Source organism: Coregonus clupeaformis, chromosome 31, assembly GCF_020615455.1.
Source record: "Coregonus clupeaformis isolate EN_2021a chromosome 31, ASM2061545v1, whole genome shotgun sequence".
In the NCBI taxonomy this organism is placed as follows: domain Eukaryota; kingdom Metazoa; phylum Chordata; class Actinopteri; order Salmoniformes; family Salmonidae; genus Coregonus; species Coregonus clupeaformis.
Genome location: NC_059222.1, coordinates 46,147,544 through 46,166,705, shown reverse-complemented (window position 1 = coordinate 46,166,705; position 19,162 = coordinate 46,147,544). Strand labels below are relative to the sequence as shown.

Here is a 19,162-nt window from a genome sequence, read left to right as displayed (position 1 = left end):
CCGTGGGAATCGACCCCACAATCCTGGCGTTGCAAGTGCCATGCTCTACCAACTGAGCTACAGGAGGCTTGTCTCTCCCATTGGGTTGTACCAGTTCAAGGTCATGCCTTTCAGACAAAAAATGCACCTGTGAAACATGATGACCAATGGGGGTGGTCCTACCGGTCTAAAGGTGTGTAAAGGGGGGTGGTCCTACCTGTCTATAGGGGTGTAAAGGGGGGTGGTCCTACCTGTCTATAGGGGTGTAAAGGGGGGTGGTCCTACCTGTCTATAGGTGTGTAAAGGGGGGTGGTCCTACCTGTCTAAAGGTGTGTAAAGGGGGGTGGTCCTACCGGTCTAAAGGTGTGTAAAGGGGGGGTGGTCCTACCTGTCTATAGGTGTGTAAAGGGGGGTGGTCCTACCTGTCTATAGGTGTGTAAAGGGGGGGTGGTCCTACCTGTCTATAGGTGTGTAAAGGGGGGTGGTCCTACCGGTCTAAAGGTGTGTAAAGGGGGGTGGTCCTACCTGTCTATAGGTGTGTAAAGGGGGGTGGTCCTACCTGTCTATAGGAGTGTAAAGGGGGGTGGTCCTACCTGTCTATAGGTGTGTAAAGGGGGGTGGTCCTACCGGTCTATAGGTGTGTAAAGGGGGGTGGTCCTACCTGTCTAAAGGTGTGTAAAGGGGGGTGGTCCTACCTGTCTATAGGGGGTGTAAAGGGGGTGGTCCTACCTGTCTAAAGGTGTGTAAAGGGGGGTGGTCCTACCTGTCTATAGGTGTGTAAAGGGGGGTGGTCCTACCGGTCTATAGGTGTGTAAAGGGGGGTGGTCCTACCGGTCTATAGGGGTGTAAAGGGGGGTGGTCCTACCTGTCTAAAGGTGTGTAAAGGGGGGTGGTCCTACCTGTCTATAGGGGTGTAAAGGGGGGTGGTCCTACCTGTCTATAGGTGTGTAAAGGGGGGTGGTCCTACCTGTCTATAGGTGTGTAAAGGGGGGTGGTCCTACCTGTCTATAGGTGTGTAAAGGGGGGTGGTCCTACCTGTCTAAAGGGGGGTGTTCCTACCTGTCTATAGGTGTGTAAAGGTGGGTGGTCCTACCTGTCTATAGGTGTATAAAGGGGGTGGTCCTACCTGTCTATAGGTGTGTAAAGGGGGGTGGTCCTACCTGTCTATAGGTGGTGTAAAGGGGAGTGGTCCTACCTGTCTATAGGTGTGTAAAGGGGGGTGGTCCTACCTGTCTATAGGTGTGTAAAGGGGGGTGGTCCTACCTGTCTATAGGTGTGTAAAGGGGGGTGGTCCTACCTGTCTATAGGTGTGTAAAGGGGGGTGGTCCTACCTGTCTAAAGGGGGGTGTTCCTACCTGTCTATAGGTGTGTAAAGGTGGGTGGTCCTACCTGTCTATAGGTGTATAAAGGGGGGTGGTCCTACCTGTCTATAGGTGTGTAAAGGGGGGTGGTCCTACCTGTCTATAGGTGGTGTAAAGGGGAGTGGTCCTACCTGTCTATAGGTGTGTAAAGGGGGGTGGTCCTACCTGTCTATAGGTGTGTAAAGGGGGGTGGTCCTACCTGTCTATAGGGGTGTAAAGGGGGGTGGTCCTACCTGTCTATAGGTGTGTAAAGGGGGGTGGTCCTACCTGTCTATAGGTGTGTAAAGGGGGGTGGTCCTACCTGTCTATATGTGTGTAAAGGGGGGTGGTCCTACCTGTCTATAGGTGTGTAAAGGGGGGTGGTCCTACCTGTCTATAGGTGTGTAAAGGGGGGTGGTCCTACCTGTCTATAGGAGTGTAAAGGGGAGTGGTCCTACCTGTCTATAGGAGTGTAATGGGGGGTGGTCCTACCTGTCTATAGGTACAGATGATTATCTCTCTGAGGTGGTAATGCATGGGGGTCATGGTCTCGCTGACAGAGTCCAAAGCCATGTCTACCTCCCTCTTCATCCGGTGACCGTCCGGCAGCAGTCTAACTAGCTGCATCACCACCTGGGGACAGACAGACAGGACAGAACACACACACTCACTGTCAGACAGGACAGAACACACACACTCACTGTCAGACAGGACAGAACACACACACACTCACTGTCAGACAGGACAGAACACACACACTGACTGTCAGACAGGACAGAACACACACACTCACTGTCAGACAGGACAGAACACACACACACTCACTGTCAGACAGGACAGAACACACACACTGACTGTCAGACAGGACAGAACACACACACTCACTGTCAGACAGGACAGAACACACACACTCACTGTCAGACAGGACAGAACACACACACTCACTGTCAGACAGGACAGAACACACACACTCACTGTCAGACAGGACAGAACACACACACTCACTGTCAGACAGGACAGAACACACACACACTCACTGTCAGACAGGACAGAACACACACACTCACTGTCAGACAGGACAGAACACACACACTCACTGTTAGACAGGACAGAAGACACACACACTCACAGAGCATATGAGCGGAGTGGAGCGGTGAGAATCTCAGCTCCTCGCTCACGGAGTTGTTCACCCCTCCGCTCCCCCCGCTCAAAGCCACATCAGGCCAGTCCGCTCATTATCGCTCAGCGCTCAACGCAGTTTGCATCGCGCTCCACTCAAATCGCCCCCGCTCACTCCAAAAAAGGAACGAAATCTGCATGTATTTCACTTTTAGCTTAAACCACAGCCTTACTTTATCTCCCCGAATTTGTTGCATACAGACTCATCTTGGATTATCCATTCTGTCTTGAAACGGGATCTAACACTGACGCTAAAATGAGATGTTAATCAGTATAGTATATTCCATAGCGAATTGACACGTTGTTTGCCAATGTTTCTGCAAAAGCAGCGATGCCCATTGGAAGTGCAGCGTGAGTGTAATCGGTGAGCAGGGATTTGATTTCTGTGACAGCAGGGAGGATCATCCCCAGGTTCCCCAGCTCCTTCTGCATTTTGTCTGTGAGGTCTGCTAGTGGTGTCAGCACACTGACAAGGTGCGTCAGCTGCCGTACTTGATTCAGGGTGATGTTAGCAACATTAGACTTGAGTTTGTTTTGCCATAACGGGTCTTTTTGGAACAACCGGATGAACGACTGAATCATCCGCAGCTGGCTACTCCATCGAATGGCGCAGGCATTTGTGGGGCGGACACCTAATTGGTCGGTTTCCTCTGTGCTCTTGCGTACACTTTTCACCAGGTGCCCGACTTTCACTAACAGCCTATTAATGTTGTCGTGCTTGTTAACGGCGTTTTTGATCGCCAGCTGAAGCATGTGAATGGGGCATCTCAGATGTACATTTGACAAAGTAAAGTACTGATTTATCATAGTTTCTTGGGGGGGTGTAGCCCGGTTGAGCTGCGCTGGCGAAGTGTTGCATCCCTTCGCGTTCTCCTTTACTCAGCGGTTCATAGTCCATGAAAATCATTTTTTTAAATGCTACATCCAGCTCTCTTTTTCTCTCCCTTGTTATGGTTGGGCCTTTGCCTGCAGTGAATAAACTTTTGAATTCCTCAAAGCTTTTCTCTTGTTGCTGCTGCTGCTCCTCGCTCTATAAAATACAAATTCTTGGACGACACAAATTAAATTAAACAGATGGATTCTGGGTCAGGCTTGAGCATGCTTCAGACTCGTGGTGTGAGCGAGCGAAATTGGAGCGGGACATAGGGCGACGCTCCGTCCTTTTAAAAATGCCGCTCTGCGCTCTGTTCAAAATCCGTCCGCTCACGCTCCACGTTCGCTCCCGCTCCACTCCGCTCATATGCTCTGCACACTCACTGTCAGACAGGACAGAACACACACACTCACTGTCAAATCCGATACATGTTTTACAATCTCTTATATTCTGAATTAACCTTCATATTACACAGGAGTAAAGATTTATTGACGCTCTACTCTAATAATTTAAAAACAAATTTCGCTTAAAAACTGGAAACAAGCTAAACAGGCTTTTCATCATGACCGAGTGAAGAGCGATGGTGGTGACGTGTTCACATGGACCCCAGGTAGTGAAGAGAGATGGTGGTGATGTGTTACCATGGACCCCAGGTAGTGAAGAGAGATGGTGGTGATGTGTTACCATGGACCCCAGATAGTGAAGAGAGATGGTGGTGATGTGTTACCATGGACCCCAGGTAATGAAGAGAGATGGTGATGTGTTACCATGGACCCCAGGTAGTGAAGAGAGATGGTGGTGATGTGTTACCATGGACCCCAGGTAGTGAAGAGAGATGGTGGTGATGTGTTACCATGGACCCCAGGTAGTGAAGAGAGATGGTGGTGATGTGTTACCATAGACCCCAGGTAGTGAAGAGAGATGGTGGTGATGTGTTACCATGGACCCCAGGTAGTGAAGAGAGATGGTGGTGATGTGTTACCATGGACCCCAGGTAGTGAAGAGAGATGGTGGTGACGTGTTACCATGGACCCCAGGTAGTGAAGAGAGATGGTGATGTGTTACCATGGACCCCAGGTAGTGAAGAGAGATGGTGGTGATGTGTTACCATGGACCCCAGGTAGTGAAGAGAGATGGTGGTGATGTGTTACCATGGACTCCAGGTAGTGAAGAGCGATGGTGGTGATGTGTTACCATGGACCCCAGGTAGTGAAGAGAGATGGTGGTGATGTGTTACCATTGACCCCAGGTAGTGAAGAGAGATGGTGGTGATGTGTTACCATGGACCCCAGGTAGTGAAGAGAGATGGTGGTGATGTGTTACCATGGACCCCAGGTAGTGAAGAGAGATGGTGGTGACGTGTTACCATGGACCCCAGGTAGTGAAGAGAGATGGTGATGTGTTACCATGGACCCCAGGTAGTGAAGAGAGATGGTGGTGATGTGTTACCATGGACCCCAGGTAGTGAAGAGAGATGGTGGTGATGTGTTACCATGGACCCCAGGTAGTGAAGAGAGATGGTGGTGATGTGTTACCATGGACTCCAGGTAGTGAAGAGCGATGGTGGTGATGTGTTACCATGGACCCCAGGTAGTGAAGAGAGATGGTGGTGATGTGTTACCATGGACCCCAGGTAGTGAAGAGAAATGGTGGTGACGTGTTACCATGGACCCCAGGTAGTGAAGAGAGATGGTGGTGACGTGTTACCATGGACCCCAGGTAGTGAAGAGAGATGGTGGTGACGTGTTACCATGGACCCCAGGTAGTGAAGAGAGATGGTGGTGACGTGTTACCATGGACTCCAGGTAGTGAAGAGAGATGGTGGTGATGTGTTACCATGGACCCCAGGTAGTGAAGAGAGATGGTGGTGATGTGTTACCATGGACCCCAGGTAGTGAAGAGAGATGGTGGTGACGTGTTACCATGGACCCCAGGTAGTGAAGAGAGATGGTGGTGACGTGTTACCATGGACCCCAGGTAGTGAAGAGAGATGGTGGTGATGTGTTACCATGGACCCCAGGTAGTGAAGAGAGATGGTGGTGATGTGTTACCATGGACCCCAGGTAGTGAAGAGAGATGGTGGTGATATGTTACCATGGACCCCAGGTAGTGAAGAGAGATGGTGGTGATGTGTTACCATGGACCCCAGGTAGTGAAGAGAGATGGTGATGTGTTACCATAGACCCCAGGTAGTGAAGAGAGATGGTGGTGATGTGTTACCATGGACCCCAGGTAGTGAAGAGAGATGGTGGTGATGTGTTACCATGGACCCCAGGTAGTGAAGAGAGATGTTGATGTGTTACCATGGACCCCAGGTAGTGAAGATAGATGGTGGTGATGTGTTACCATGGACCCCAGGTAGTGAAGAGAGATGGTGATGTGTTACCATGGACCCCAGGTAGTGAAGAGAGATGGTGGTGACGTGTTACCATGGACCCCAGGTAGTGAAGAGAGATGGTGGTGACGTGTTACCATGGACCCCAGGTAGTGAAGAGAGATGATGGTGATGTGTTACCATGGACCCCAGGTAGTGAAGAGAGATGGTGATGTGTTACCATGGACCCCAGGTAGTGAAGAGAGATGGTGGTGACGTGTTACCATGGACCCCAGGTAGTGAAGAGAGATGATGGTGATGTGTTACCATGGACCCCAGGTAGTGAAGAGAGATGATGGTGATGTGTTACCATGGACCCCAGGTAGTGAAGAGAGATGGTGATGTGTTACCATGGACCCCAGGTAGTGAAGAGAGATGGTGATGTGTTACCATGGACCCCAGGTAGTAATAAGTAAGTAGTCCTGGCCTTGGCTTGTGCGAGCCAGAACGTCTCAGAACGCTGTTTCTGTAGTGAGAAGCAGCTTGATGTACCAGGACACCACTAGTCTATCTCCTGTTTCTGTAGTGAGAGGCAGCTTGATGTACCAGGACACCCCCTGGACAGGACACTAGTCTATCTCCTGTTTCTGTAGCGTGAGGCAGCTTGATGTACCAGGACACCCCCTGGACAGGACACTAGTCTATCTCCTGTTTCTGTAGTGAGGCAGCTTGATGTACAGGACACCCCCTGGACAGGACACTAGTCTATCTCCTGTTTCTGTAGCGTGAGGCAGCTTGATGTACCAGGACACCCCCTGGACAGGACACTAGTCTATTGCAGGGCCTTACCCCCCAATCTATCTCCTTAATGTGGAGCGCCAAGCAGAGATGCATCAGGTCCCATTTTTACAGGCCACTGAGTTATAATGGACCCCAGGTTTCATTTACATAATATTGTGTTGACATTTACGTAATATTGTGTTGACATTTACATAATATTGTGTTGACATTTACATAATATTGTGTTGACATTTACGTAATATTGTGTTGACATTTACGTAATATTGTGTTGACCCAGAGTTGGCCCATATCCACAGACAGAGAATTGACCAGAGCCTGTGTTGCAGCCAGACTGCCAGCGGACAGGACAGGCCTGGCCTGCAGGTCCTATGTGTCAGTCAGCCAGCCAGAGTTTCCCTAGTAACCAGCCTGGGTCAGTACTGTCCTCTGTAACCCAGACACTCCACTGTTGACTAGCTGTGTGTGAATTAGCAGGTGCTTTTATCCAAAGCGACTCAGTCAGTCATGTTTACATGTTATGTATGGGTGGCCCGGGAATCACTGACATGTACAGTACATGTGGCCCAATTATGACATTTCTATCAAATTGCACTTATTCAGCCTACTTTGCTTGTAAATATAATTTGCTATCAGTTGTTGTTGCTTTTAAATCTGTGATTTAATCTGGACGTATTGTGTTTGCTGCAAAATGAACTGGCTCATTGAGGACATGAACGTTTTCTGAACCTGAACTGACCACTGGCTCATTGAGGACATGAACGTTTTCTGAACCCGAACTGACCACTGGCTCATTGAGGACATGAACGTTTTCTGAACCTGAACTGACCACTGGCTCATTGAGGACATGAACGTTTTCTGAACCCGAACTGACCACTGGCTCATTATCAGACCACAGCTAATGAGAGGAAGGGTGAGTCCCAAATGGCCTCACATACCCTGTACAGTGCACTACTTTTGAGCAGAGCCCTAAGGGGGGCCCAGATCAAAAGTAGTCCACTAAATAGGGATTGTGGAGCCATTGGGGAGGCAGAGGGAGAGCCCCTCTCTACAGACCCCATTCAGCCAGACTATTCCAGAACAGAGGAGAATCATGTCTGTTAGGTGGTTGCTAGGACACTAGAGCTCCAACACTATAGTCTCTGGTAATGTGGTGAATCTAAAACGGTCATGTTCCACTCAAACCTTCTTTTGGTAAAAGTCTCTTATGTTGTTACTCACCTTGAATTCTCCCTTTGTGTACTTGGCATCAGGAACACTGACAAGCTCATCATCACCGAACTCAGGAAACCCCTGAGGCAGAAACAAACCAACAACGGATGAACATTGCTGTTTTAATACTGGTCTTACAGATCTGGTAACCTCTCCAATGTGTTCATTAGAAGGCAAATTAACTTGAAAAGTGACTATTCCTGGGTTATACATTGGTATTCCAGAATAGACTCTTACATTGAAGTGTCAGAGAGAGGGGGGAGTGGTCTTACATTGAAGTGCCAGAGAGTGAGGGGAGTGGTCTTACATTGAAGTGCCAGAGAGTGAGGGGAGTGGTCTTACATTGAAGTGCCAGAGAGTGAGGGGAGTGGTCTTACATTGAAGTGCCAGAGAGTGAGGGGAGTGGTCTTACATTGAAGTGCCAGAGAGTGAGGGCAGCTATGACCATGGCTGTGGTAGTTCTTCCCTTGCCGTTGGAGCAGTTAAACACGAAGGCTGAGTGAGAGTCCTCTGCCAAGGTACTCTTCATGGCCTCCATGAGCTGGTCAAAGTCCTGGGGGTAAAACACACGCACACACACAGACACATGCACACACACACACACACACACACACACACACACACACACACACACACACACACACACACACACACACACGCACCAGATGGCTATATTCAGTTATATTATTGATCCAACATGTGTAATAACATTCAACACCACTAGAGGGAGTACAAAGCTTTCCATTTTCACCCTCAAATCATCGCCAAATGAAAACCTGCCACTGCAGTGCCTCCACAAAACCCATGACCTTTGTGTGTGTGTGTGTGTGTGTGTGTGTGTATGTGTGTGTATGTGTGTGTGTGTGCGCGTGTATGTGCGTGTGTGTGCGTGTGTGTGTGTGTATATATATATTTGTGTGTGTGGCTGCGTGGCGTCTGTCTGTACCTCCTCCTTGGGGGCGCAGCAGTCTGACAGAGGGATGCGTTTATACAGCAGTCCCTGGTGTGTTCTCTTGTACTGGTTGAAGACCTCCTGGACCGTCAGACAGGTTTTAAACATCTTCATCTGTTTCTCCTGCTCCAGAGACACCTCCAGCCACTTCTGGGCTCTCTGAACCTCCTCTCCCAGGGCGGTCTCTAGTTTCTGGGGTAGAGAGGAGGGGAGAGACAGTCAGACTACCCCTTTTTCCTCCCCAATTTCGTGATACCCAATTGGTAGTTACAGTCTTGTCCCATCGCTGCAACTCCCGTACGGACTCGGGAGAGGCGAAGGTCGAGAGCCATGGGTCCTCTGAAACACGACCCTGCCAAGCCGCACTGCTTCTTGACACACTGCTCACTTAACCCGGACCAATGTGTCAGAGGAAACACCGTACAACTGGCGACCGAAGTCAGTGTGCATGCGCCCGGCCCGCCACAAGGAGTCGCTAGAGTGCGATGGGACAAGGACATCCCGGCCCGGCCAAACCCTCCCCTAACCCGGACGACGCTGGGCCAATTGTTCGTTGCCTCATGGGTCTCCCGGTCGCGGCCAGCTGCGACACAGCCCAGGATCGAACCCGGATCTGTAGTGATGCCTCTAAGCACTGCAGTGCCTTAGACCGCTGGGCCACTCGGGAAACCCTCACTTTACTTTACTGACTTTATGGTCTGTGTAAAGAACATTTATTTGCAGCATCATTCAAACAGTATTATGTTCCCTACAGGGAACATTTGATTTGATTTTGACGGGGACAGTCAAGCCAGTGAGTCACAGTGAGGCTGATCGCTAGTAGGGAGAGAACCTGGAACTTCTGTATCACACCAAATCAGCAGGGTAACATGAAACACTGGACCTCTATGTGCTGGGGGTTAAGGTTCAGTTAATACCTCTATGTGCTGGGGGTTAAGGTTCAGTTAATACCTCTATGTGCTGGGGGTTAAGGTTCAGTTAATACCTCTATGTGCTGGGGGTTAAGGTTCAGTTTTTACCTCTATGTGCTGGGGGTTAAGGTTCAGTTAATACCTCTATGTGCTGGGGGTTAAGGTTCAGTTAATACCTCTATGTGCTGGGGGTTAAGGTTCAGTTAATACCTCTATGTGATGGGTGTTAAGGTTCAGTTAATACCTCTATGTGCTGGGGGTTAAGGTTCAGTTAATACCTCTATGTGCTGGGGGTTAAGGTTCAGTTTTTACCTCTATGTGCTGGGGGTTAAGGTTCAGTTAATACCTCTATGTGCTGGGGGTTAAGGTCAGTTAATACCTCTATGTGCTGGGGGTTAAGGTTCAGTTAATACCTCTATGTGCTGGGGGTTAAGGTTCAGTTAATACCTCTATGTGCTGGGGGTTAAGGTTCAGTTAATACCTCTATGTGCTGGGGGTTAAGGTTCAGTGAATACCTCTATGTGCTGGGGGTTAAGGTTCAGTTAATACCTCTATGTGCTGGGGGTTAAGGTTCAGTTAATACCTCTATGTGCTGGGGGTTAAGGTTCAGTGAATACCTCTATGTGCTGGGGGTTAAGGTTCAGTTAATACCTCTATGTGCTGGGGGTTAAGGTTCAGTTAATACCTCTATGTGCTGGGGGTTAAGGTTCAGTTAATACCTCTATGTGCTGGGGGTTAAGGTTCAGTTAATACCTCTATGTGCTGGGGGTTAAGGGTCAGTTAATACCTCTATGTGCTGGGGGTTAAGGTCAGTTAATACCTCTATGTGCTGGGGGTTAAGCTTAGGTTCAGTTAATACCTCTATGTGCTGGGGGTTAAGCTTAGGTTCAGTTAATACCTCTATGTACTGGGGGTTAAGGTTAGGTTCAGTTAATACCTCTATGTGCTGGGGGTTAAGGTTTGGTTTAAGGTTAGGGTCAGTTAATACCTATATGTGCTAGTGGTTAAGGTTAGGGTTAAGGTTAGGGTCAGTTAATACCTCTATGTGCTGGGGGTTAAGGTTAGGGTTAAGGTTAGGGTCAGTTAATACCTCTATGTGCTAGTGGTTAAGGTTAGGGTTAGGGTCAGTTAGTACCTTTATGTGCTGGGGGTTAGGGTCAGTTAGTACCTCTATGTGCTGGGGGTTACGGTTAGGGTCAGTTAATACCTCTATGTGCTGGAGGTTAGGGCCAGTTAGTACCTCTATGTGCTGGAGGTTAAGGTTAGGGTCAGTTAGTACGTCTATGTGCTGGAGGTTAAGTTTAGGGTCAGTTGGCCTACCACTTCGCGGCTGAGCCGTTGTTGCTCCTAGACGTTTCCACTTCACAATAACAGCACTTAGAGTTGACCGGGGCAGCTCTAGCAGGGCAGAAATTTGACGAACTGAATTGTTGGAAAGGTGGCATCCTATGACGGTGCCACGTTGAAAGGCACTGAGCTCTTCAGTAAGGCCATTTTACAGCCAATTTATGTCTATGGAGATTGCATGGCGGTGTGCTTGATTTTATACACCTGTCAGCAACAGGTGTGGCTGAAATAGCCGAATCCACTAATTTGAAGGGGTGTCCACATACTTGTGTATATATGGTGTATCTAGTACCTCTATGTGTGTGGGGTCTGTGGCGGGGACAGGGATGTGTTGCTCCAGACAGGAAGGCTCTCTGGGAGTGAAGACCTGTCCGTTCCCCTCCAGAACCAGCTCCTCCTGCAGGTTGACCCACAGCACGTGGCTGTACTTCCTCTTCTCATCCGTCAGGTGGGTCAGCACCGCACCCGTCGCCTACAAACACACAACCCCGCAGATACGCTTCAGTTCAGCTTGACAGACAACGTACTGTAAGAACTGGGATGTCTTAAAACGTTTTTTATGTCTGCTAAAGATAGAAAGTTCTGGAAACTAGCATTTTGGACATTGACCAAATGTGACAGGGTACGGGGGGTTGGTGTAGATCTTACCTCTGATGTAGGCTGTGACAGGGTACGGGGGGTTGGTGTAGATCTTACCTCTGATGTAGGCTGTGACAGGGTACGGGGGTTGGTGTAGATCTTACCTCTGATGTAGGCTGTGACAGGGTACGGGGGTTGGTGTAGATCTTACCTCTGATGTAGGCTGTGACAGGGTACGGGGGTTGGTGTAGATCTTACCTCTGATGTAGGCTGTGACAGGGTACGGGGGTTGGTGTAGATCTTACCTCTGATGTAGGCTGTGACAGGGTACGGGGGTTGGTGTAGATCTTACCTCTGATGTAGGCTGTGACAGGGTACGGGGGTTGGTGTAGATCTTACCTCTGATGTAGGCTGTGACATGCCGTAGACGGGCATCTTGGGGACTCTTCTGAAGTTAGCCACCTTCATCTCCTTCACTGTGCTGAGTATGTCTGGAGACAGGTACTCATGAGCAACCTGCGCACACACACACACACACACACACACACACACACACACACACACACACACACACACACACACACACACACACACACACAGTAAGTAAATAAGATAGTGAGTTAGATTTCCAGTGAATGTATTCATTACACAAGGCAAACAAACTTGAACCAGAGAAAGTCTATTTCTCTGCTCCTGACTGAGTTCCATGTTCTGCAGTGCGTCTGAGTGAGTGTGACGTGATGTCATTTGGTGGGAGGTTCTCACCAAAACGCGGGCTCCCTTGGTGACGAGATCGGGCGGAGCGGAGAGTTCTGATAGGTCCATACAGGCCAGCAGGCGGTACACCCAGGCGTGAGCACACAGCCACTGGCTGAAGTTGGACGCAAAGCCAAGAGAATACTGCAACACCACAAAACAGACAAGGATTGAGATGTGTTTGTTTGCCATGGTAAAAACAGACGTAAAGATTGAGATGTCTTTGTCTGCCATGGTAAAAACAGACGTAAAGATTGAGATGTCTTTGTCTGCCATGGTAAAAACAGACGTAAAGATTTAGGTCTTTGTTTGCCATGGTAAAAACAGACATAAAAAGGTTGAGATGTCTTTGTTTGCTAAAAACAGGACATTTGTCATCTCAATGCAAAGCACAAACAATGGCAGCCAGAAAAGACAAACAGCAGAGTCAATACAAAATAACATTGGCTTGTATGTATGAGTGAAAGATAGAATTTCGCTATGGGTGCCATTTGGAACAAAGCCATACCTGTTCATGAAGGTATGCGTTGAACACAATCAGGTAGAAATACCGTTCCAGGCTCTGTATGGCTCTGTGGAGAAAGTAGTCTTTGGTTGTGCTTCCCTAGAAGAGACAGACATCAAGGAGTCAGACAGTAGTCTTTGGTACTGCTCCCTAGAAGAGACAGACATCAAGGAGTCAGACAGTAGTCTTTGGTACTGCTCCCTAGAAGAGACAGACATCAAGGAGTCAGACAGTAGTCTTTGGTACTGCTCCCTAGAAGAGACAGACATCAAGGAGTCAGACAGTAGTCTTTGGTACTGCTCCCTAGAAGAGACAGACATCAAGGAGTCAGACAGTAGTCTTTGGTTGTGCTTCCCTAGAAGAGACAGACATCAAGGAGTCAGACAGTAGTCTTTGGTTGTGCTTCCCTAGAAGAGACAGACATCAAGGAGTCAGACAGTAGTCTTTGGTTGTGCTTCCCTAAAAGAGACAGACATCAAGGAGTCAGACAGTAGTCTTTGGTACTGCTCCCTAGAAGAGACAGACATCAAGGAGTCAGACAGTAGTCTTTGGTACTGCTCCCTAGAAGAGACAGACATCAAGGAGTCAGACAGTAGTCTTTGGTACTGCTCCCTAGAAGAGACGGACATCAAGGAGTCAGACAGTAGTCTTTGGTACTGCTCCCTAGAAGAGGCAGACATCAAGGAGTCAGACAGTAGTCTTTGGTACTGCTCCCTAGAAGAGACGGACATCAAGGAGTCAGACAGTAGTCTTTGGTACTGCTCCCTAGAAGAGACAGACATCAAGGAGTCAGACAGTAGTCTTGGGTACTGCTCCCTAGAAGAGACGGACATCAAGGAGTCAGACAGTAGTCTTTGGTACTGCTCCCTAGAATAGACAGACATCAAGGAGTCAGACAGTAGTCTTTGGTACTGCTCCCTAGAAGAGACAGACATCAAGGAGTCAGACAGTAGTCTTTGGTACTGCTCCCTAGAAGAGACGGACATCAAGGAGTCAGACAGTAGTCTTTGGTACTGCTCCCTAAAAGAGACAGACATCAAGGAGTCAGACAGTAGTCTTGGGTACTGCTCCCTAGAAGAGACAGACATCAAGGAGTCAGACAGTAGTCTTTGGTTGTGCTTCCCTAGAAGAGACAGACATCAAGGAGTCAGACAGTAGTCTTTGGTACTGCTCCCTAAAAGAGACAGACATCAAGGAGTCAGACAGTAGTCTTTGGTACTGCTCCCTAGAAGAGACAGACATCAAGGAGTCAGACAGTAGTCTTTGTTACTGCTCCCTAGAAGAGACAGACATCAAGGAGTCAGACAGTAGTTTTTGTTACTGCTCCCTAGAAGAGACAGACATCAAGGAGTCAGACAGTAGTCTTTGTTACTGCTCCCTAGAAGAGACAGACATCAAGGAGTCAGACAGTAGTCTTGGGTACTGCTCCCTAGAAGAGACAGACATCAAGGAGTCAGACAGTAGTCTTGGGTACTGCTCCCTAGAAGAGACAGACATCAAGGAGTCAGACAGTAGTCTTTGGTACTGCTCCCTAGAAGAGACAGACATCAAGGAGTCAGACAGTAGTCTTGGGTACTGCTCCCTAGAAGAGACAGACATCAAGGAGTCAGACAGTAGTCTTTGGTACTGCTCCCTAGAAGAGACAGACATCAAGGAGTCAGACAGTAGTCTTTGGTACTGCTCCCTAGAAGAGACAGACATCAAGGAGTCAGACAGTAGTATTTGGTACTGCTCCCTAGAAGAGACAGACATCAAGGAGTCAGACAGTAGTCTTTGGTACTGCTCCCTAGAAGAGACGGACATCAAGGAGTCAGACAGTAGTCTTTGGTACTGCTCCCTAGAAGAGACGGACATCAAGGAGTCAGACAGTAGTCTTTGGTACTGCTCCCTAGAAGAGACAGACATCAAGGAGTCAGACAGTAGTCTTTGGTACTGCTCCCTAGAAGAGACAGACATCAAGGAGTCAGACAGTAGTCTTTGGTACTGCTCCCTAGAAGAGACAGACATCAAGGAGTCAGACAGTAGTCTTTGGTACTGCTCCCTAGAAGAGACAGACATCAAGGAGTCAGACAGTAGTCTTTGGTACTGCTCTCTAGAAGAGACAGACATCAAGGAGTCAGACAGCAGTCTTTGGTACTGCTCCCTAGAAGAGACAGACATCAAGGAGTCAGACAGTAGTCTTAGGTACTGCTCCCTAGAAGAGACAGACATCAAGGAGTCAGACAGTAGTCTTGGGTACTGCTCCCTAGAAGAGACAGACATCAAGGAGTCAGACAGTAGTCTTTGGTACTGCTCCCTAGAAGAGACAGACATCAAGGAGTCAGACAGTAGTCTTTGGTACTGCTCCCTAGAAGAGACAGACATCAAGGAGTCAGACAGTAGTCTTTGGTACTGCTCCCTAGAAGAGACAGACATCAAGGAGTCAGACAGTAGTCTTTGGTACTGCTCCCTAGAAGAGACAGACATCAAGGAGTCAGACAGTAGTCTTTGGTACTGCTCCCTAGAAGAGACAGACATCAAGGAGTCAGACAGTAGTCTTTGGTACTGCTCCCTAGAAGAGACAGACATCAAGGAGTCAGACAGTAGTCTTTGGTACTGCTCCCTAGAAGAGACAGACATCAAGGAGTCAGACAGTAGTCTTTGGTACTGCTCCCTAGAAGAGACAGACATCAAGGAGTCAGACAGTAGTCTTGGGTACTGCTCCCTAGAAGAGACAGACATCAAGGAGTCAGACAGTAGTCTTTGGTACTGCTCCCTAGAAGAGACAGACATCAAGGAGTCAGACAGTAGTCTTTGGTACTGCTCCCTAGAAGAGACAGACATCAAGGAGTCAGACAGTAGTCTTTGGTACTGCTCCCTAGAAGAGACAGACATCAAGGAGTCAGACAGTAGTCTTTGGTACTGCTCCCTAGAAGAGACAGACATCAAGGAGTCAGACAGTAGTCTTTGGTACTGCTCCCTAGAAGAGACAGACATCAAGGAGTCAGACAGTAGTCTTTGGTACTGCTCCCTAGAAGAGACAGACATCAAGGAGTCAGACAGTAGTCTTTGGTACTGCTCCCTAGAAGAGACAGACATCAAGGAGTCAGACAGTAGTCTTTGCTACTGCTCCCTAGAAGAGACAGACATCAAGGAGTCAGACAGTAGTCTTGGGTACTGCTCCCTAGAAGAGACAGACATCAAGGAGTCAGACAGTAGTCTTTGGTACTGCTCCCTAGAAGAGACAGACATCAAGGAGTCAGACAGTAGTCTTTGGTACTGCTCCCTAGAAGAGACAGACATCAAGGAGTCAGACAGTAGTCTTTGGTACTGCTCCCTAGAAGAGACAGACATCAAGGAGTCAGACAGTAGTCTTGGGTACTGCTCCCTAGAAGAGACAGACATCAAGGAGTCAGACAGTAGTCTTGGGTACTGCTCCCTAGAAGAGACAGACATCAAGGAGTCAGACAGTAGTATTTGGTACTGCTCCCTAGAAGAAACAGACATCAAGGAGTCAGACAGTAGTCTTGGGTACTGCTCCCTAGAAGAGACAGACATCAAGGAGTCAGACAGTAGTCTTGGGTACTGCTCCCTAGAAGAGACAGACATCAAGGAGTCAGACAGTAGTCTTGGGTACTGCTCCCTAGAAGAGACAGACATCAAGGAGTCAGACAGTAGTCTTTGGTACTGCTCCCTAGAAGAGACAGACATCAAGGAGTCAGACAGTAGTCTTGGGTACTGCTCCCTAGAAGAGACAGACATCAAGGAGTCAGACAGTAGTCTTGGGTACTGCTCCCTAGAAGAGACAGACATCAAGGAGTCAGACAGTAGTCTTTGGTACTGCTCCCTAGAAGAGACAGACATCAAGGAGTCAGACAGTAGTCTTTGGTACTGCTCCCTAGAAGAGACAGACATCAAGGAGTCAGACAGTAGTCTTTGGTACTGCTCCCTAGAAGAGACAGACATCAAGGAGTCAGACAGTAGTCTTTGGTACTGCTCCCTAGAAGAGACAGACATCAAGGAGTCAGACAGTAGTCTTTGGTACTGCTCCCTAGAAGAGACAGACATCAAGGAGTCAGACAGTAGTCTTTGGTACTGCTCCCTAGAAGAGACAAACATCAAGGAGTCAGACAGTAGTCTTGGGTACTGCTCCCTAGAAGAGACAGACATCAAGGAGTCAGACAGTAGTCTTGGGTACTGCTCCCTAGAAGAGACAGACATCAAGGAGTCAGACAGTAGTCTTGGGTACTGCTCCCTAGAAGAGACAGACATCAAGGAGTCAGACAGTAGTCTTGGGTACTGCTCCCTAGAAGAGACAGACATCAAGGAGTCAGACAGTAGTCTTGGGTACTGCTCCCTAGAAGAGACAGACATCAAGGAGTCAGACAGTAGTCTTGGGTACTGCTCCCTAGAATCATAACATACTAGCTAAGCACTGGAGCATCATATTACTGTATCAAAATTATCATAGTGTACTGATAAAGTTTTGATCAATCTGAAACATAACCTACCTGAATTTGATAATCATCTCCGATCGCTTCAAGTTTCTTCTTATTTTCGTATATTGCTTCTTTTATGTTGTGCATTTCTGAACACAGGGCGATCGCTTGGTCAACCTGAAGAACCAAAGGGACAGAACATGATTTCAATACTGGGAACTAGCACAATGTCCCTAACTAGTGGAGTCATTTCTAGATCACTCACCTCTTCCATGACCTGTTGTCCTTCAGGTAGTTTGTCGATGAGGGTCTGAATGACTTGGAACAGGGGCTTGGCTTCTGCCTCCTCCACTCTGCAAATAACAAACCGGACAGGCAGCCATCTTTAAAACACTTCCTTACAGTTTAACTACATCACCACTGCATTATTATGACACTGACCAATCCAATGTTTTGATAGAAATGTAGGCCTGCCCAGCAAATCTGGTTATAATGATGTTTACTCAAGCAGAAAAACAGTTTGCAAACAGAAAACATCATTAACACATCACGTGCCAAATGTTACCCTCTGGGTATAATCTGGATCAGTTTCATAGTGATTTTTTATATTTTACCTTTATTTTACCAGACAGGTCAATTAAGAACAAATTATTATATGCAGTGATAGCCTGGCAATACACTATATATACAAAAGTATGTGGACACCCCTTCAAATTAGTGGATTCGGATATTTCAGCCACACCTGTTGCTGACAGGTGTATAAAATCGAGCACACAGCCATGAAATCTCGATAGACAAACATTAGCAGTAGAACGGCCCGTACTGAAGAGCTCAGTGACCTTTAATGTTGCACCGTCATAGAATGCCACCTTTCCAACAAGTCAGTTCATCAAATGTCTGCCCTGTAAGTGCTCTTATTGTGAAGTGGAAACATCTAGGAGCAACAACGGCTCAGCCGCAAAGTGGTAGACCACACAAGCTCACAGAACGGGACCGGCTGGAGTGGAATAAAGCTCCCCGCCATTGCACTCTTGAGGAGGGGAAACGCGTTCTCTGGCAGTCCGACGGACTAATCTGGGTTTGGCGGATGCCAGGATAACGCTACCTGCCCGAATGCATAGTGCCAACTGTAAAGTTTGGTGGAGGAGGAATAATGGTCTGGGGCTGTTTTTCATGGCTCAGGCCCCTTGGTTCCAGTGAAGGGAAACCTTAATGCTACAGCATACAATGACATTCTAGACGATTCTGTGCTTCCAACTTTGTGGCCACAGTTTGGGGAAGGCCCTTTCCTGTTTCAGCATGACAATGCCCCCGTGCACAAACCGAGGTCCATATAGAAATGGTTTGTCGAGATCGGTGTGGGAGAACTTGACTGGCCTGCACAGAGCCCTGACCTCAACACAATCGAACACCTTCAGGATGAATTGGAAGGCCGACTGCGAGCCTTGGCCAAATCGCCAAACATCAGTGCCCGACCTCACTAATGCTCTTGTGGCTTAATGGAAGCAAGTCCCCACAGCAATGTTCCAACATCTAGTGGAAAGCCTTCCCAGAAGAGTGGAGGCTGTTATAACAGCAAAAGGGGGACCAACTCCATATTAATGCCCATGATTTTGGAATGAGATGTTTGACGAGCCGGTGTCCACATACTTTTGGCCATGTAGTGTATCTCTAGGCTAGGTTCCAGTTTGGTTGTGGAGGTTGAGTCCTGTCTTACTGTGGTGGTTCCTGGGTGGTCTTCAGGTGGTTGAGGACCAGGGTCCCCAGGATCATGGCTAGGTTGGTCCTCCCTACCCCCACCTGACAGCTGAACAACAGGGCAGGCAGAGGCCTGGAAACATCCCTTCTCAATGACAGGTTGGGGCTCTCCTGAAAACATGCAACACAAATACAGGGATTGGAAAACACCCACATACAAATGAAAAAGAAAAGTTGCGCTCTAATCTCTCCTAGCTTTATTTGACCAACACTTTGGCTAAAGGGCGTTCATCCGGAGTT

At 48.3% G+C, this 19,162-nt stretch overlaps 1 protein-coding gene across 2 annotated transcripts in view; it reads right to left on the bottom strand.

The window, feature by feature from the left end:
- Positions 1-19,162, bottom strand: part of pald1a (phosphatase domain containing paladin 1a) — a 155,178-nt gene that overhangs the window by 87,319 nt on the left and 48,697 nt on the right. For both annotated transcript variants that reach the window (XM_045209907.1, XM_045209906.1), the window contains exons 8-18: positions 18,882-19,033; positions 17,430-17,517; positions 17,237-17,341; positions 12,750-12,845; positions 12,251-12,385; positions 11,885-12,001; positions 11,199-11,378; positions 8,643-8,840; positions 8,109-8,249; positions 7,706-7,777; positions 1,812-1,952 (exon numbers count right to left, since the gene is read on the bottom strand). In XM_045209907.1, coding sequence (XP_045065842.1) covers positions 1,812-1,952; positions 7,706-7,777; positions 8,109-8,249; positions 8,643-8,840; positions 11,199-11,378; positions 11,885-12,001; positions 12,251-12,385; positions 12,750-12,845; positions 17,237-17,341; positions 17,430-17,517; positions 18,882-19,033 — 1,425 coding nt within the window. The remainder of the gene's footprint in view (positions 1-1,811; positions 1,953-7,705; positions 7,778-8,108; positions 8,250-8,642; positions 8,841-11,198; positions 11,379-11,884; positions 12,002-12,250; positions 12,386-12,749; positions 12,846-17,236; positions 17,342-17,429; positions 17,518-18,881; positions 19,034-19,162) is intronic.